The following is a 21,375-nucleotide window of genomic DNA, read 5'->3' as shown; positions in this document are numbered from 1 at the left end:
ATGTGCAGAATATAAGGAATAGCACAGAGGATCATAAGGGAAAGGAAGGAAAACTGAATGGGAAGAAATCAGAGAGGGAGACAAACCATGAGAGATTCTTAACTATGGGAAAGGAACTGAAGGTTGTTGAAGGGGAGGTGGGTGGGTTTTGGGGTAACTGGGTGATGGGCACTAGGGAGGGCACATGATATGATGAGAACTGGTGTTATATGCAACTGATGAATTACTAAACTCTACATCTGAAACTAATGATGTACAATATGCTGGCTAATTGAACTTAAAAAAAAACACATAACCACTCTATCTTTGTCTTTTTTACTATTTTTACTTCTTTATATTGTGAAATATTATTATACTCTATGGATCCATCATTTACCTTTTTCTTCAAATACTCTGTAGGTGATCTCATCTACTACCAGAGCATCAACATCATCTTTGAGTCAAGGACTACTAGATCTCCTGATCCAAATTCTCTTCTGAGTTCCAGACCTGTAGTTACAATGCCCTATTGGATATTTTCACTGAACTGAAAGCAGTTTCAGCCAGTAATGCCACTGTATGATTGTTTCTGGCTGTTGTCCATTCTAATTGGTTGGTATCGATATCATATAGTACAGTCCTACTGTACTGGTGGCTAAATATTTTTCATATTATGCTTGATCACAGCACATCAAATTTAACCCATCCCAAACTAAACTCCGCAAATATTCTGTTTTCAATCTGCTATATGCCTTATACTTCTCTCTCAGTTAATAGCACTACCATCAACTCTATTGCCGAAGCAAGAAACTTTGGAGTCATTTCTATGTTCTCCTTATTTAGCATCCATATCCAGTGATCATGTCCAGCTGTTCTCTCTCCAGACTTTTATATATATCCACGCTCTCCTCCCCACTGCAAGCCACTGTCAATTCCTCCGTTTATACACTGTCCTCATTCACCTAGCATACTGCTTTAGCTGTTACCTCTAATTCCACCATGCCCACTGCCCAAACCATTTCTCACATAGCATCTAAAGTCACCTTTATAAAGTACATATTTTCTCACATAATTTCAAATTCCACAAAAATTTTTCCTAATTCCATCCAAAAGAAACGTGTAGGAATACATGTTAGATAAGGAACAAGACAGAATAACGGCTCAGATTTTATTAAAATAAAATGTCCTATTATGAGCCACTCTTTGTGTTAGACACTACGGACACCATGGAAGAAAGACCTGGTACATCTCTAGCAGGAAGAGAAAACAATAAACTAACCCTAGTAGTTAGGGTTACTAGGTAGAATAGAAGACACCCAGTTAAAGTTGAATTTCTGATAAACAATGAATAGTTTTTTAGTATAAGTACACCTCTAATACTTCATGTGATACACTTAACACTAAAAATATAGCTTACCTGAAACTCAAATTTTTATTTCCTAAATTTAGAAACCCTAATGCAATAAATGATGATGTGTGCTAAAATAAAGGTATGCAAATTACAAAGCTACTATAAAAGAGAATAGATTAACTCTGTCTGGAAGGCCTAAAAAAAATCTTCGGAAAGGAGTGACACCAATTAAAGTGATTAAGAGTAGTTGATTGGGTGGATAGTGTGTGTGTGTGTGTGTGTGTGTGTGTGTCCATGTGCAGTAGCAACATGAGAGACATTTCAGGCAGAGTAGAAAACATTTTCAAAGGCAGGAAAGAGAACCAACAGAGTATCCGCAGTGCTGTGCTGATAAATGCACTATTATTTCTCTAAAACAGACAACAGCAAAAGTGTTGATCTATATAGTTTGCCAATTTCCATGGTACAAATACTCTGACCAGGGCAGACTTCAAACAAGAAATGTACTGTCACTTTAATATGGAGTTGGTAAAAGATGTGGGACTGCAGTATTTCTATCACATAGTATTTCTAATGTGTAGACACAATGGATGTGAGTAACTCAAGTGCATAAATAGTCGCATGTAAAAAAATAATTAGGAGGTGGTGATTCTTGCATATTTATTACCTTTGTTTTAATGTAGTTTCCCTAACTGTAAGTTTATACAATTTAATTTTTAATAGTAACACTGTTTAAACAACCAGACTGTAAGGTTTTTGAAAATTTATTTATTTTTTAAAAGATTTTATTTATCTATTTGTCAAAGAGAGAGAGAAACTGCACAAACACGGGGAGCAGCAGGTAGAGAGAGAAGCAGGCTCCTCTCTGAGCAGGGAGCCTCATATGGGGCTCGATCTCAGGACCCTGGAATCACGACCTCAGCCGAAGGCAGATACTTAACCTATTGAACCATCCAGATGTCCAGATTTTTGAAAATTTAACAGTTGGCTCTCATGAGTGAGTATAGGCCACTTTTTTTTTTTTTTTAAGATTTTACTTATTTGTTTATTTGACAGAGATCACAAGTAGGCAGAGAGGCAGGCAGAGAGAGGGGGAAGCAGGATCCCTGCCGATCAGAGAGCCCGATACGGGGCTCAATCCCAAGACCGTGGGATCATGACCTGAACCCAAGGCAGAGGCTTTAACCCACTGAGCCACCCAGGTGCCCCAGTATAGGCCATCCTTAAGTCCGTCACTGTGTGTTGCTGAACTACAAGTCTATATTGGTGAAGTATAAAGTGTTTGTGTGAAAGAGGACATGTGTGGGAACATGAATGAACAGGGCAGGGGAATCTGGGCAGTGGCAGGTATTAGATGTCCCTTTTATACAACCCCCATCAGTCTTACATATGGAAAGATGGATGACAGAGATAGATTAACAATAATAATGATAATGATACTAGTAATAATATATACATACACACATATTGAAGGTTTACCATTTTGACGTACAGGATTCAACTTACAAAGTGACCTACTCATCCCTGTGCAATGAAACGAAAGGAGCAATTAGCATCAGAGGTCTGAGTAAGAACTCCATCATCTACTGGTAACCAAAAAAGTAGAAACTAATGCATTCTTTTGGGGGAGAAAATTAACTAAAGTTTAATGTGGCAAAGGGTCTGTATACCCAAAATTGCCAAATAAAATTCCCAGTTACCATCACTATGAATCCCACATATCTTTTCAGACATGTACATTTGCTGCTTCTGCACAAGGTAGAAACACCTTTATTTCTTAGGATATAAATCCAATGTTACAGATTTTACTTCTTTTTCTCATCCTATTCTTTCAAAGATCACCCTGTTCACATTGGCTTTGATTCCTCTGGGCATGTTTGTAAACATTACCTCCCATTTTCCTTTTTCTGTCTCCCTCTATTTCTTTCAAGAATTACTTAGAGTTTCAGAACAGAGATGTTTCTCAAGCCCTTTTGCCTTCTTCTCTTTCAGAGATAAACATATTGCAAAAATCCAGTGTCTGATTATAAATGCAGTCTCCTTGCTTCTAATAAATTCTAACTATAGCTGTTAAAATGATCAATAATAGCAATTTATAATCAATCAATCAATAAGTAAAAGTTAACATCTTTTATGTGTTTTGACACGTTACTAAAAGCTTGCAGAAATCTGTGAGCAAGAGAAACATAATAGAAATGAATAAAGATGAGGAAATCCCAGGAAATCCAGACATTGGATTTGAGGCTTAACTGGAAAGGCAACAGCAAGCCAAAACACATTTTAAATCAAAAAGTAATACAATAAAAATAGGATTTAAGAAAGAATATCTTAAGAATATATCCAGGATAATTTGTATATAGCCAGCAGCTTCATACCTGAATTAAAATTTATACACAACTCACTGCCCCCCCCCAATTTTTTAAATTGATAAATATAAAATTTGTGCAAGAAAAACAAATAGTTCCTTTGGCCCACATGTCAACATTCAAGAAAGAATCTAGCGGAAAAACACACACACACACACACACACAAAAGACATGGCAAGTGGTCATTTTTCGTGTGTATTTTGCAACATCACTCTTCTGATAATCACATATTTACTTTCAACTGAGAATTGATTAGACTAGCTTTAAAATTTATAATTTTATCAGAAGAAAAACATCACAATTCCTAGCCAATGTAGAAAGAAAAACTACAATAGTTCTTTTGTTCTGATTATTCAATTACGAGCCTTTCCACATATGCCATAACCCCCACATTTAATATTTTCATGAAAGAGACTGAGACAGCAATGGCATACCATGTGGGGTTTCATTTTGGTGCCTTATTCCACTTAAACACGTTTGACCATCTTATGCAAGAATTAGGAAAATTAAAAAAGAACTAAAACAGAGTTCATAAACTCAGCAGATTTAAGACATGTGCATGAATGAAGAGACGGGAAGTGATACGTGCTCTAGGACAGACAGGTGCCCCCAAAGCTCAGAGGAAGTAGAAATCCTGGCAGGGTGATTAGCTGGGTAAGTTTTAGAAAAAATTACATGTAAGCAGGTCAGGTGTGGGTGACAAAATTACATACTAAAATCAATAGGGGCAAAAGGAATGGAGAGCATTTTCAGTGAGGAGGGAATAACATAGTTTTGTAAAACATATGACAGGGAGAAGGTTTTGTAGGTGTGAAGACAGCCAGGCAGTAGACAGTTAGGGCAGGGTGGGTAATTCATTCATGGGCTCTTGGGCTTTGTGCCTCTGAGAGGGCAGCCACTCTGACCACAGCTGGTAGGATGCTTCAGACTGGCCAAAGAACAGGAGGCAAAAAGGCCAATTAGGTTTCCAACTCCAAGTCAAAGAGAAAGGGAATCTGAAATAAGAGGATGGCAGTGAGAAGGGAAAGAAGGAACAGATGTGAGAGACGATTCAGAATTAGAACTGACAGGACATAGTGACTGATTACATGTAGGGAACACAGGAAGGGAAGAGTTGCAAATGACTCAGGGGTTTCCCATCTGGAGGACAGGGAGAATGGAGACCGTGCGTACAAGAGAGAGAAGGTGAAGAAGGATGCCGTGCGTGACTGTGTGTGTGCCGGGGAGTGCGATGTGGAAGAGGATTCAGAATTCGGTTGTTTGACTCAAACCAAGCAACCTGAGTGCCTTTATGTATAAGGTATTGTGTTGGTCACTGGAGAGAGTCCAGTGGCAAATGAGATCCCATTTTGTTGAAAGTAAAACATTAAATGCCTTCTGATCTTAATTGCAAAAAATCCTAAATTTTATTTTGATGCACAGACACATACACACACAGAAATATAACTCAAAGCCATACTTCTTCCAAGCCTGAACTTTTCTCGAAGACTATCCCCTGAGCTACCATAGTAAATGACACTGCAAAAAAAAAAAAAAAAAAAACTAGCCCATGTATTTTAACACTTTTCAGTGCTCCAAAGGGTAACAGATGGTGGAAATAGCTCTTTGGAACTGCATGGAAAGGCAGAGTGTGAAAAAGCAAAGGGACAAATGAAAGAGGAGGCTTTCATTCTCTTCCCTGTTTCTCTATATTCTCTACTCCTTAATGTTTATCATCTCAGTATATTTACAATAAGAGGGATAACAAAATCCACCTTGGAGTCATTTGTCCGTTGGCCCTCATTATTGAAATCAAATCATAGTTTGAATCAAAGAAAGCCATTTGTATCAAGTTCGAATGGTATATCATAATATTACATATTATAGTAGACCAACAACTTTCACAAATTACTGTCTCTACCTTCAAGAAGTAAACACTACAATAGGGAGACAAGATACAAAAAAATGTTTAAAGCTAATAATTTTTTTTTTTTTAAATAACTAAGGCAACTAAAGAAAACATGTCCCAAGACAGTACAAAATTTATGGACAAGTGACTAGTATACTTCTGAAGTATAGCAAGAGCTCATCCTTGAATTATTTATCAACACCCCCTTTTTGCAAGCAAAACAAATTAAGAACCTGCATATTTCATATGTAAGGAAACTTGAATGCAAAAAGTAACTGAAAGCAATTTTGTACATGTTTCTAGGTCTATCGAATTTTATACCCTTCTTTATTATATTATTATTATATTATATTATATATTATATATTACATTATATATAATTATCAAATTATACCAATTTGGGGTGAATATCATGGAGAATGTGATTTACTCACTAATTACATACTATGCCCCACATACTCCCACTTAGAGAGAGTGAATTCTTTGAATCAAGAAACCTATGGCATTCTTATCGTCTTCTAACCTCTCCACAGCATAGCCCAGGATTGAGCAAGAAGAGAACTGATGGCCTGTGGATCCTCACTTAGCTCACTGAAAGGGATCACCAGACTGCCTCTAAAGAAGTCTGAAGTCCAGGCTCAGGAGTCAGACTGCCTGGTTTGGAATTCTGGCTTCACTTTAGTGGATGTAAGTACATAAGCAAGTAATTTACATTTCTATGCCTCAGTTTCCTTATTTGTAAAATGAAGGTAGTAATGGTAATTTATAGAGTTTGTGAGAGTTAAATGCCCATGAAGTACCTAAAACAGAATAGTATTTAATTACAGTTGTTTTTGTCATCTCAGTTTATAGAGAACCAGCAATGGGCTAAAAATAGACACTCTTCCACCCTAACCTTATGCAAAACTGAGGTTGGTGAGCAGTTTTTGAAAATCTAGATATGTGTTCTTTTCCTTTTTGATGTTCCAATATGAAATAGCTCTTATTGGAACAATATGAGTAGTTCTATTGAATAGTTCTTATTGGAACTAACAGAGCCTTCCTTCCGATGGATTCCCCTAAGGAATCAGAAAAGAGGTACAAATTATAGGGAATGTAATTCCCTAAAGCCACATTCCTTTTCAATTCCCTTACTTTTTCATTAGCTTTCCTAAAGGAATCCACAACTCTAATTCTTTCCTCTTTTTACCATCTTTCCTCTTCCTTGTTTCATTCTCTGCTACATTTACTTGTCACCAGAGCCTGCTGCTTTCTCCTTCCAAATGCCTCTCTCATCCATTTTTTCCATAACCATTATCATTACCCTGACTATTATTAACCATTTCTGGTCTATTTTAGTCATCTTCTAATTGGTCTCTTTCTCTCCAGGAATGCCCTATTATCATCCATTATGCAAACTTCTGAAAGATTCATCATCCCAAAGCATTCCTTTCAATCTGGGTAGCTGTGTGTTCAGATACTTTCTTGTCTTCCTTCAGAGTAAAAACCAGTTCCCTGAATCTGGATTTCAAGGTCCCAACCTTCCTTTAGAGGTTTATGGTCCTTGACTCTTTTGCTAACTAGACTTTGGTCATTTACTTGCACTGTAATGTGTCTTTTATATCCGCGTAGCCACAAACTTCTCCATCCATCCTTCCTCCCTCCCTCCTTTCCTCTCTTCTTCCTTCTGCCCACCCATCTCTTATCTTCCACAATTAAATTATAAAGTCCTTAAGAGCAGAACCCATAGCTAACATTATTTTTAGAGACTTTCTTTCATCCTCCAATTTTACACAGTATTTAAAACATAGCTTGTGCTCAATAAATATATTCTTTAAAAATTACAGAAAAATATCAGATAGCATAATTGTTAGCATAAATAGAATAAAATGCCAAGTACTACTGTCTCTAACAACTTTCCTGACGTCCAATTTTGAGTTATATTTCTCTGTGCTTTCATGTCAATCTGTAAATTCTTTCATCGTTTATCATCATAGTTTATTATAATCATCTGTTTGTTGGTTTAACTAAGTTCTAACTTATTAATAGTTTTTATAAGTCTCTGTGTCAAGTGAATGAGTAAAAATGAATAAATCCATGTAAAAATATATGCTACATATATGGGTCATTTGAAAATGATTGAAATCTTATTTAATATTACCCAGAGTTAAATAAGACTTAACGGGTCTGCTTCAGCATGTCATATTCTGAATTTGTCTACTCAATGACCTCAATTATATATTACTAGTGATGCTATCTAAAGTCACTTAAGACAGTCTAGACACATTCACAATGTTGAATATTTGTTATATATCCATAATAGATGAGTGCATTCATTTATCTACCAAAATAATTTTTTACTAAGTAAACATTAATTCACTGCATAGATTGCCCAAGGTCCTGGGCATGATCTTTTCCTTTTATTTAATGCCTTTCTTTTAATACCAATGCAAAAGTAGCCAGTGGGTACAGATTTTCCTTTAGCTATAATCTTGCTGTTTTTCCACAATAATCATCTATTTTCTTGGCACTGGCACACTGTTCTCAATCCGGACAAAAGACTCTGTAGAAGAGCAGAAGAAATAGCAGAGATTCACAGAGTAACCAGTTTGGACCCTGAGGCACAGCGACTTTCTAATAATAATATTGCCAAAATTTATTTCCCTTTGCATTCTCCAACATGAGTTTTGGGAGAGCCAATTCAGGTAGTCATATTAATTTTGATTTTTGGAATTATCACTCATCCCAACTAATCTTCATTTTCACTGAGCATCCCAGTAGTACATACCAGTGGTCCTAAATCATGAGAGTATGTCAGGATAACTTCAGGAAATTTTTTAAATACACATTTCCTGGCCCTCTCTACTCATGCACAGTAGGGAGCATTTGATACATAATGGGCTAGTGTGAGGTACAGTGTATCCCTATAAAAAGTGTCCCAATGTCTTTTTATACCACCACTCTCATTAAGAAACACTAATAAATAAAATATAGTCTATGTTTTAACTGAATTAGCCAAAAAGTTTTTTTTTCAAACTGTGTCAATATGGGCACACTCTAAGAGCTTCACTAATATTTGTTAAATGGACAAAATAATGAATAATGTAGAGATTGTTCACTGCTACTTTAGTAGAATATGTGAATAATATTTATGCAATGCTTTATGCACAACTTTCTTATGTACTTTATCTCATTTCATCCTCAAAACTTGCCAATGAGTAACAAGAAACAATTTTCTTCCTATTTTCAAGATGAGAAAACTAAGATTTAAGAAAGTAAGCTCCTGGGCCAGTGTCACCCAGCAAGTGAGAATCAGAGCAAGGGATAAAAATATTTGGATCAAAACCTGAATGCTAGGGTTTATCCTTTACTTCCTGAAGAATTCCAAAATTCTCCTTAATCATCATGTAAATCATCTGGATATTGTGAATCCATCCTACACTATGAATCCAGATACCTGGATTCTAGACCTAGATCCTTCTCTTTCCTGCTGAGTGACTATGGGGCAGTTCACTACCAAAATTCATGTCTTGTCTGCCATATTGCAGGCGAAGGGTGCAAATCATCAAAGCTCAGCTGTTGCCCACAGCTTGTGACATGAGTTAAGGCTGACACTAAATAAATTCAATAAAAATTCTGCTTTGGCTTCTACAACCTTAGTTTTTAGGAAATTTTCTTAAAATTAATTCTTTGTTTCTTTCTTTCTTTTTTTTTTTTTTTTAAGATTTTATTTATTTGACAGAAAGAGATCACAAGTAGGCAGAGAGAGAGAGAGAGGGAAGCAGGATTCCCGCTGAGCAGAGAGCCCAATGCGGGGCTCAATCCCAGGAACCTGAGATCATGACCTGAGCCGAAGGCAAAGGCTTAACCCACTGATCCACCCAGGCACCTCTAATTCTTTGTTCTGTGGAAAAATTTCATATGGCCTAAGATTGACCCCAAGGATGCTGAAGGGATGGAGATCCATTAAGCTAGCTGCTCGGGTCTGGCCCTAGGCCTAAGGAAAAGGTGACCTTTAGGCTTCCTGATAGAATCAACAAGGTAATAAAGAATAGAATTATACTCAGACACTGCACAGGAGGGGAAAAATTGTTTTTAGCTAAAATAGCATATAAGAGGCAAGGTCCTCCAATGTCAGGATCACCAAAATAGAAACTGTTCAGAGCATCATCAACAGAGGACATAGTTAGTCAACAAGCGTGACTGGTGAAAATAATTTATGATTAATTAAGGTTCATGAAACATAACTGTTACAAATAAAACTACTATGGATCTACTCTTACAGAATTAAATTTTTTTAATACACAAGCAGTTCAAGAAGACATCTTCTTTCTGGGCATTCAAACAGAGATAAAAACAATATTATCTTAAAATAGTTACAGTGGAAAGAAGGGCTTTATAAGACTCTGTGAACTGACACAGAATGATTTGTGTGAACTAGGAAATCCTATAAAAGCCACACAATTTTGAAAAAATTCTGTCACTTCCTAATTTTAACCATAAATTGGAAATGTTAGCATTCCTATTATTTTCTATCTCCAAGTTACTGACTATACTGTCTATATTCTAGAAGACAAAAACATGTTTTTCCTTAGTTGGAACTTTTATTTTTCTAAGGTTACCCTGCGCAATATGATTTCTGCTGCAGGAAGTAATAGAAGTATAGACTGTAATACTGAACAGCTCTTATGGTATATGCAAAAAAAAGTTGACAGCAAAAATATAAAACTCATCATATTTTGATATAAACATGTAGCTAAAAATATTACCGAACAGGCTGCTTGTCTCTGAATAATACTTTCATTCATGATAAAATATATAGCTAAAAGATCCTTTGCATATAGAAACATATTCCCTTTCTTCCTAGCTGAATTTTACTCAAAAAGGAGAGATATCTTTCAAAAAAGGAACAGTATTTTTATCTACTATATATGTTAGAATATTTATTTCTTATAGCATAGAACACCTGCAAAATTATTAAATCTTCTATCCCAACAGAATATCAAAATACAAAAAAAATCACAAAAGAGCAAACATTTAAAACGGCAGTCTAACCATGTTTTAATTTGTACTCGATTTTACTTTTCATCATTTTTTACCTTCAATATTTGACATTCTATACAAACTTACCTAAAATAATACAATTGAGATTTCTAAATTTTTCATTTATATATGCCATTTAAAGTTTGTGTACATAACAGGGTGCTTAATATTTTATGAGAAAACACATTCCTGTACTTTATGCATTCAACGCATTCAACGATTTCACAAATCAGAGATTACGCAAATGACCTGCAGCCTCCTCCCTTCAGTATACACCAGAGTTCCTCTTCTCTTCCTTTTAAATTCTTTTTTTTTTTTTAAGATTTTATTTATTTATTTTGAGAGAAAGAATGCATGAATGTGTTAATGGGGGACATGGTGTATGGGCAGGGCAAAGGGAGAGAGAAAATCTCAAGCAGAGTTCACACAGAGCACAGAGCCTTATGCAGGGCTTGATCTCATGACCCGAGATCATGACCTAAACCAAAATCAAGAGTTGGATGCCCAACTAAATGAGCCACCCAAGTGCCCCTCCCCTTCTCTTTGACTGCTTCCAAAACTTCATTAAATTACAGTAAACTTCACTGAACATCACTAAATTCCACTTACTCCACCTCTACTGCTACCAGCAGATTCCAATCCACTATTAAATTTTGCCTAAACCACTACAACTGCCTCCTAAGCTTCTTTTATCCTCATCCAACTCACTTGCCTACTTCATTGGACCATGATTCTCCCTTCTTTGAACTACTTCAAGGGATTCTCAATAGTCTTAAATAAAATCCAAAGATCTGAGAGGTCTCTAAGTTGGAGCCCTTGTTTATCCCATCATTCTCATCCACGGCCCTCCTCTTCACATTTTTCCACCTTCTTTTAGTTCCCCGACCACGCTACACTGGTTTCCATTTAAGATCCATTGCACATACCATCCTCTCTACCTAGAATTCTCTTCCACTGACCCCTTCACAGGGCTGACTTCTCATCTTTCAAGTCTCTCAAACATCATCTTCTCTCAGAGCTTTCCCTGAACATGTTTTCTAATAGAAGCCCCTGTACAATTCTCAAACACAGTACTCAGTTTAAGCCTTTGTTAAAAATGAAGTTTTATCATCTATGTTTGTTGTTTAGATACTCTCCTAATACACTCTAACTTCTACAAGAATAAGTACTCTGCTTTGCCTGTCCTCATATCTAGTGCCTGGCACTGGGCTCTGCACATAGTACAGACTCCATAAATACTTGTTGAAGGAAGAATGAACAGCCTGACTCATTGGAAAGCAAGCAGTGAACTGCTTCTCCTACTGCACAATCTCTACCAGATGAAGAAATCCACTTCTCTCTTCAATGCTCCCTTCTCATCCAAATTTGATTTAACAGGTTTCCACTGAAGGAGCAGACCACACACCTGAGCTGAGATCAGAATTTAAGATATTTGGAAAACACTGAGTATTAAATCTGCTAAACTTTAGGAGCAGAGACCACCATAGTGCTCAGGAAGTGCAGAGGGGTTAAGATCAGGAAAACTAGGGAAAAGCAGGCTAGATTCCAGCATTCACAGGGCCTCTCTCCCAGATTTTTGAGAGGAATCATTGTACTCATGATGGAGTTTTATCTGAGGTGGTGGTAGTCTGCCAGTGGGTTGCCTAATTTTCTGTTTTACTCGTGGAACTTCTGCCATCCAATGCTACAGGAAGACAGAGTTCTGGGCATTTAGTATACACATCCTAAAATCATGTCTGATATGCAGAGCTTAAAGGTACAGTGACATAGTGACAAGGGCTCTGTCCAACTGCTTACAATTTCAGAGACACACTTCCATTTAATCTGTTATCTATTATAAGATACAATGTTGATGTTAGATGTGATTTCAAATGAGAAACCATACAATCAACCATAAAGATATATGTATATTCCTCATATATTATAGGATAAGTATATATATATTTTTTTCCTCAGTTAAATTTTTGGTTCTCAAGGCTATTTTAAAATTGGGTTAAATATAAGCTATCACATTTACATGATTAAATTCATTCTGTTCCCATACATGTTGGTCCTCAGAAGTCCCTGTGTTTTAATTAATCTGAACAAAGACTGTTGTTGCTGAAAAAAGCCATGCCCTTGAGATCTGAAAAAGTATGCCTATTGAAAGAAACATTTGGATATAGCCTCTCTGTCAATTCAAGGCTGACTCATCTGAAGCTGTGAAGGAAAAAGTATGTGTGACACACATGCCCATGTCAAAAGCTTCAATGCAGATGGTACTTAATGATCCAGTCCAAGATGTGAATTACCACTGCACAGAGAGATCATTTCTAGAAAAGAAGAAATAGAAAAGATAAAGACAGAATGGCAAAGTAAAATCCGGAGACTAATAATAACTTGCATTTTTACCTGGAACCAATAATTTTTTGTTAAATAAATGAAACTGATAATTAATTGTAGGGCTTACAAACATATAACTAATAAAATGTTTAAAAAGTAAAAATAAACACTGTATATCAAAATCAGTTTCTCTTTTTTTCCCCCAAAGGTAATCAGAGAAACCAAAATCAAAAAAATCTCAAAATTATTAAATAATTTATATCTACAAGGAATTTTCTTTCTGATTGGCTCTAACTATACTGAACCCAGACTCAGGTTATACTGATAATGTTTAAATGATGAAATTGGTCACACATGTAAACACATACATGCACACACACAACAGAGTTAAATTTATTTTCTAGGAACTATAAACCACAAGTATCAATAACCCAAAATAATAAATGGTTCAAGAGTTATATGGAACTAACTTTTGGATATGAGCTTTTCTGAAGACATGAGGATTTCACATGCAGTACCCTCACCTAAACATATATACACATTTACACAGAACCATTACAAACATTCAAATAAAACAGAATTTAAGAAATCAAATAGCTTCCCACAAAGAAGCTGATGGCTTCATTGGTAAATTCTACCAAACATCTGAAAAAAAAAATTTATGGTATTCTTCCACAAATTTTTCCTAAATAGAATAGTAGGGAATACTTCCAAGTTCATTCTATGAGACCAATATTACCCTGATACTAAAATCAAAGAAATCACAGGAAAACCACAGACCAATACCGCTTATAAATTTATACACACAAATCCTCAAAAATAATAATAAATCAAATAAAGAAACATATAAAATGAATAACCAAGTGGGATTTGTCCCAGGATTGCAAGAGCGTTTCAACATATGAAAATCAATAAATGCAGTACACCATGTTAATAAAATAAAGGACAGGAACACCTGGTTGGCTCAGTGGGTTAAGCCTCTGCCTTCAGCTCAGGTCATGATCCCAGAATCCTGGGATTGAGCCCCTTGGGCTCTCTGCTCAGCAGGGAGCCTACTCCCCACCCCACCCCACCCCCGTCCTCTCTGCCTGCCTCTCTGCCTACTTGTGATCTCTGTCAAATAAATAAAATCTTTTTAAAAATTTAAATTAAATAAAGGACAAAAAGAGCATTACCATCTCAATAGATGCAGAAAAAGCATTTGAGAAAATCCAACATACTACCATAATATGAACATTAAACATGCTAGAAATGGGAAAAAAAAGTCCTAAACCTGATTAAAAAACAAAACAAAACAAAACAAAAACAACTACTAGAACTAGAAACATAACAAAAACAACTACTAGAACTAACATCATATTTAATGAAGAAAGACTGAAAGCCTCCTTCTACGACATCTGCTGTTACTACTTTCTGACAACTAGATTCCAACATGCAAAAGAAAGAAACTGGACTCCTATCTCACACCATATACACAAAGTAATCCAAAATGGATTAAAGATCTAAATATAAAAGCTAAACCTATAAAACTCTTAGAAGAAAATCTAGGGGTAAATCTTTATGACCTTGGATTTCACAGTAGTTTCTTTCACAATAGTTTTAACCAAAGGAAAACTAGATCACTTGGACCTCATCAAAATTAAAAACTTGTGCTTCAAGGTACGATCAAGAAAATGAAAAGACAACTCACTATATAGGAGAAAATATTTGCAAATCATTTATCTGACAAGGATATAGTATCCATTACATATAAAGAGCTCTTATAACTCAACAATAAAGACAAATAACCCAATTAAAAATGGGAAAAAGATTTTGATCAATATTTCTCCAAAGAAGTCAAATATAAATAACAAATGAACACATGAAAAGAGGTTCAACATCATTATTCATTAGAAAAATCAAATCAAAACCATAATAAGATAGCCATTCGTATACTTCATACCCACGAGAATGGCTATAACAAAAAATACTAACAATCCCAAGTGTTGGTAAGGATGTAGAGAAATTGGAATCCTTTAACATTGTTGGTAGGAATGTAAAATGGTATAGCTGCTTTGAAAGACAGTTTGACAGTTCCTAAACAGTATAAATATACAGTTACTATAATGACCCAGCAATTACATTCATAGGTTTATACTCAAAAGAACTGAAAACATATGTTCACTCAAAAAATGTATATAAATGTTAAAAGCAGTTTTATACACAATAGCTCAAATATTGGAAACAATCCAAATGTCCATTTAACTGATAGATGGATAAACAAAAAAGTGGTATATAAATACAAAAGAGTATTATTTGGCAATAAAAGGGGCACCTGGGTGGCTCAGTGGGTTAAAGCCTCTGCCTTCGGCTCGGGTCATGATCCCAAGGTCCTGAGATGGAGCCCCACATCAGGCTCTCTGCTCCACGGGAAACCTGCTTCTCCATTCTCTCTCTGTGCCTGCCTCTCTGCCTACTTGTGATCTCTCTCTCTGTCAGATAAATAAATAAAATCTTTAAAAAAAGAGTCCATAGTCTCTCATGGTTCACACAATCTGAGGGTTTTGAAGGGGTGGGGGGTGGGAGGTCGGGGTACCAGGTGGTGGGTATTATAGAGGGCACAGATTGCATGGAGCACTGGGTGTGGTGAAAAAATAATGAATACTGTTATGCTGAAAATAAAAAATAAATTTTAAAAAAAGGGGGATAAAGCATTGGTAATGTCAAACATGGATAAATCTTGAAATATTATGATAAATGATGAAACCAGACATAAATAGTCCACATATCAGGTGATTTCATTCATGTAAAATGTCCAGAAGAGGCAAATCCAAACAGAAAAAGTAGTGGTTGCTAAGAACTGGGTTTAAGGAGAATACAGGAATGACTGCTAATGGATAGCAGGTTTCCTTTTGGGGGAGATCAAAATGTTCTGAAGTTACAGAGCAGTGATAGTTGCACAATTTTGTGAGAAACACTTAACTGTACTCCTTAGGAGGTGAATTGTACATATGGCATATGAATTATATGTTCATTTTAAAAAGCAGGCAATCGTCAACAAAAACAAAGCAAAACAAGAAATACTGAATAATGATACATGTACCTCTATGGATTCAATTTATTCCTGATAATGTCACCTTCTACAATAAATACAAACATTGTATAAGCATATTTTTCCTTTGGCTCTACATTCATTTTCTAGATTTTTACTTTCAAATTCCAACTTCACCAGTTCTAGTGTGACCAGCCATCCCAATTTTCCAAGGACTGGGCTGGGGGGTTGGGTTCCCAGGACATGGACTTTCAGTACTAAAGCGTGGATAGTTCCAGGAATACTGGGACACGTTTGTTCTTCCATGATCTTGCATAATTTACTTAATTCCTCTGCTCTTTGTTGCAGTACAGGTGATACCCTCCGCATTGCCTTTTCCAGTTTTTCCTTCTAACTCCATGCTATTTCATTTGTCTTAGTTGTTTTTGCTTTAAAGTAATTGCTCACAAATTAGTATATCTCACTAACCCTCTACTGGGTTTGAGGTATGAATAGCGAGATATCTTCTGGATGCTCCCATGGGTGATTGGTCATTAATACATAAAACTAATGCTAAATCTAAACTTGTTTTTCTGCCTAAATTAACTCTCTTGTTGATTTTATCAATTCACTTAATTTCTTGAGCTAAAGAGAGTTATCTCCCCTCATCTTTGCTTTATTACTATATCTAATGGATCACTACACTCTGGTTATGCTACCTGGGAAATTTTCTCAAATCTCCCCCACCTCCTACCTCTCCTATTTATCCCTGCTAACATGTAAGACTGATATTGATGAATATAAAATCCATACTCGCTTTGAAAAGCTCAAAAACCCATAAAGATGTATCAAATTTCAAAAAACAGTATTAAAGAGAAAACCTAAGACAAGGCACAATTAATTACTTTCTCCAAATTAGACAAATGTCCTATTCTTCAGAGAGTCTGATGCAGCACTTCTTACCTCCTCTTTCACATACAATGCCCACACTGACCCCCACACACATGAACTCCTACCCATGCATGTGACTACACAACATACAAATACACATACACATGTTCTCAGGCCCCAGCAATGAGCATGTTTTAAATTACACCAGCAGAAGCTGATGTTTTGGGCCTCAGGGCAACTGTTCTCTTCTGGAAGACTATACTCCAAAACTGCCTACCTGCTGAACTATTCATCTTTCAAAACTCATGTTAAGTATTGCAGGCTCTGTATATGTGCTGCCGAAGCGAGCACTAGTATTGCAGGCTCTGTAAATCTTTCTTTTGACCACATCAACCCGAATGAATCATTTTTTAACACATTGCACTTATCATGAAATATTATAATTTATTTGATAAAGTAACTGCCACCTCCCACTTGAGAGAGAAGAACTCTTGAGACAGGAATTCTGGGGGTGCCTGGGTGGGTCAGTTGTTAAGCCTCTGCCTTCAGCTCAGGTCATGATCCCAGGGTCCAGAGATTGAGCTCCCTGCTCAGTGGAAAGCCAGCTTCTCCCTGCCCCACTCCCCCTGCTTGTGTTCCCTTTCTCACTGTGTCTCTCCCTGCCAAATAAACAAAATCTTAAAAAAAAAAAAAAGACAAGAATTCTGTCTCATTTATCTATGCACGTAGTACCTGAGGAATAGCAGTCAATTTGCTGAACTCCACCATTATTTTTTTTTCTTTTTTTTATTTTTTATTTTTTGATCCCATAGGTTTACTCTGATCCTGGAACTTTGTCATTTTGACCTTCTCTGCTGATTAAAATATTCTTCATCATCAGCACCTACTGCTCTCCTCTCCTGGTGTTTATTTTTGATGTATTTGTTACTTTGATTAAATGATGACAACTTATGCAGCATGTCAAAAATATGACTAAGTGACATTTTAATAATAACTGCAAAAGAATATTTGGATAGTTTATATACACAGTTATCAAAAATATTAAGTATATTGACATGTGTATCCCTCAATCTAGGCTTGCAAAATAAAATGTACCAAGTAACATAAGCGTAGTCACCCTACTTCCTGTCTACTTACAACTCTCTCTCTTTTCCACGCCTGCAAAAACATTTTTAAAAAGTCATATACAATCACTGTTTCCTTTTCCGGATTCTCATTCCTCCCCACACCTATCGAAATAGAGTATCTCCACCCACTTATGTATTTAAAACTTCTAGGACAAATGCTACCAATGACTTCTGTATAGCCAAATCCAAAGGACATTTTTTATCTCTGAAGTTATTTTTTGATTTTCTGCTGAATTTGATTATTGGAGATTCCCCTTGAGCCCCTCTACTTTGGCTTCTGGTTCTTCTACTTTTTAAATTATTATTTCTCAGCTGAGTCAGGGGATCATTTTCCTTTACCCATTCATTATGCATTGATTTTGCCTAGGATTCTCTCTGTTATCTTTTTCTAACTATATATCTTTTGGTGATGTCATCTACTTTCCCAGTTAACTTTAACTGGGTGTTTCAGGTTCATATATCCAACTATTTCTTGGATAGGTACTATCCAACTATAATGGATAGGTACCACCAAATCTCTGTGTCAAAATCCAAACTCCTCACTGCTTATTTACCTAGATCTAGTTTGCTTCTTTAACCCACTTTTCAGTCAGTGGTCCTTAATTAACAAATAATTATATGATGGTCTCCCTAAACTCTTTCCTTAGAAATCATATTCCATTGACAACCAACCACTGCCAATGTGACTCCTTACTCAGCTTTTGAAATGTTTCCTTCCCACACCTCTGCTGCTCCTATAAGTCAAGATGGTATGTATCATCTTTCTTTGGACTATTATGATAGTCTATTAATTGATTTTCTTGTCCCTAGTTAAGCCCACATCACATTCTTATTCCATCTTCCCAACCTCTGCCAAAGTAATACATCTATGTTATATACCTACACACATATATATAATGCAAATCTAAGCCACTCTCCTAATTAAAACCCATTTGTACATCCTTATAACTAAACATAGAGTTTATTAAATTGTTTAATTTTACCCAGTTGCCATACACAGAAATTCATCCACAATATTAACCTGGGATACATTCTTGTATTTTCAGACCCACTGAAAGGTTGTGACTCACAAATTTAAAAATGCTGACCTACAGGCTAAAGCCTACCCTTAGCCTCCAGCTGCCAATTTATTATTGCCCTTTTCTTATCAACCTAGAAAGGCACATAAGTGGATGTGGAGAACTCAAATTACAAAGACACTATAGAGAATCAGCAAGATAAGGAATGAATTGGAAACGTTAAATACTTCAATTCACCTAAAGAGGGTTTCACTATTTTAACTCAAAAAGTTTATATGAGGAAAGAGGTGGTCAAAATAGTGGCTCCAAAGGAACTACAGCTGCTTTTCTTGGCCACCAGGGAAGTTCTACTAGGTGCAAGATAAATTACAACATATTTCTATAGCTCTTAAGTCTATGGAAAGTAAAAACAAATAAAGGAAAAAGAGTGATCTAAAGTCTTGTTGGGAAGGATGACAAAGGCTGTTCCATATCTAAAAATTCTAATTTAAAATGGACATTAGAATGAGTGGGACCAATTAAAATAGAACCTCAACATGTGGACTATAACATTTTAAAATCAGTATTTATTCCTCAAGGAACTTTCCCAGAAACAGCTGAATCCTTATATAACCCTTATATAAAATAAAATGTTTTATAATGCTTAGAACATAAGATAGGAGGTGGGGATCATAAGTTTTCCATGAATTATGAAAGAAAATTCAATTATCAGGAAAATGGCTTTAGAGCAGGAACATTTACAGAAAAAAATATGGCAACATCATTAAGAGTACTTCTTCCAACTCTGTACTTTTTTCCAATGTAATTATCATTTTTTACTACCTTTAAATCAAAATTATTTTTACTCCTTGAAAAGTACTGATTAAATGTAGAAGATGATATTCAAGTATACTTATTGAGCTAAAATCTATAACCAACCTACTGAGCCTCTGAAAATTTATTTACCAAAATTTTGTTTCCTAAAACATAATTTTTTAAATGATTTGTGACTATCATATATAAAATATAAGGATTTATAAGTTTTGTTTAATTTTGGTCTTTGCCAATAATTATAAAAACTTGCCATAGTAGAAGAATTATGAAAATTCACTTTTTTCTCACTTTTTACAATTTTAACACTTAATTTTGGTTTACTTCAAAGACCTCTCAGTTAAATAAATCGATAGAAAAATCACTCTTAGGACACATTTCTTCAAAGTTGTTTAATAAAAACTTTGGAAGGAGACATTTCCCAGTAGTAATTACTTGGTTGTAATAGGTATGCAGAGTACTGCTGCTACTGAGACATTTTAAAGGAATGTTTAATTTTTCTTAATAAGAGCATAATTCTAGTCAGAAGACTGAGGATATCCTGTTACTCTGCAGAATTTAAAGCTATTGACATTTTATCTCATCAAAATCCACATTCACAACTCAGAATTTACTTATTTGGTTTCTTTTCTACTTCCTGCTTCCCCTTTGTGTTGGTCGTTTAACTCTTCACTAGGATCTACACTGGGGGTTGAAAAATAAAAATGAAACTGCAGGGCAATCGGCTCTTTTGGATTATCCATACCTTTAAGTAATATGGTGAGGGTGGATAATGGGCTACCACTGCATTTCCCTTACTTGCACACTCCCCTCTCTGTACCTTACCTACCTACTTCCCTCAAATCTTGGGCTTCAGCCCACACACATTCCAGATCCAAAAGGTACAGAATTTCTGCCTCTGTAGAGCCCTAAAAATGTGTCCCTTTCCTCTAATTAGTTTTAAGCTTCCAATATGGCATTAGAAACTTCATTTAACAAAGATACTTAATACAGAGTTCATGTTTTCAGATAATTTTATCTGATTCAATAGTAGCCTTGTTATTACATATACCCGAGCAGTCAGAGTACCTACTCCCACATGCAATGTGAATTAATAAATCTGTAACCAGTGATCTGTGTAAGAGACGACATTTTCAGTCAATAAAACTAATGCCATACTCACGGTGAAGGTTGGTGGGGCTGGTTTTCAGCATTTCTTGGTGTTTTGCAGGCAGCAGGCTTCGCCATGTCCCTGACAACACACCTGGGGCGCATGATAGACAGCACAACGCACTATTAATTATAAAAGGGTATAACACATCTGGAAATTAAACATGGTACTGAAAACACAGTCTAATGGAAAATCTATGTAAGCCCCTTCAATCTTAACCTGGAGGCCCTGGAAAAGCCTTTAGAGTTGGATATTTTTTACTTAGAATTCCAAGAGCTCAATTATACCCAAGTAAAATCTGTACTAGCCTCCTTATTTGATTTTCCTTTTAGCAACAATAAAATGATGGTCAGCAGTCATCCCCACAGAAGAAACACTACTGAAGGCTTTGGCCTCGCCATGTGATGACATCTGAAAGCTCAAAAATAAGAACACCTGTT

General features: G+C 35.8%; 1 protein-coding gene across 28 annotated transcripts in view; it reads right to left on the bottom strand.

Annotated features, from left to right (window-relative positions):
• Positions 1–21,375, bottom strand: part of RIMS1 (regulating synaptic membrane exocytosis 1) — a 501,274-nt gene that overhangs the window by 392,187 nt on the left and 87,712 nt on the right. For 26 of the 28 annotated variants that reach the window (XM_059178404.1, XM_059178408.1, XM_059178427.1 and 23 more), the window contains exon 2: positions 20,948–21,028. The exons of the other annotated variants lie outside the window; for them this stretch is intronic. In XM_059178404.1, coding sequence (XP_059034387.1) covers positions 20,948–21,028 — 81 coding nt within the window. The remainder of the gene's footprint in view (positions 1–20,947; positions 21,029–21,375) is intronic. 28 annotated transcript variants of the gene reach the window in all.

This window comes from Mustela lutreola, chromosome 6, assembly GCF_030435805.1.
Source record: "Mustela lutreola isolate mMusLut2 chromosome 6, mMusLut2.pri, whole genome shotgun sequence".
Taxonomy (NCBI): Eukaryota; Metazoa; Chordata; class Mammalia; order Carnivora; family Mustelidae; genus Mustela; species Mustela lutreola.
Note: the sequence above shows the minus strand (reverse complement) of the source record. Positions and strands in the feature narration are given on the sequence as shown.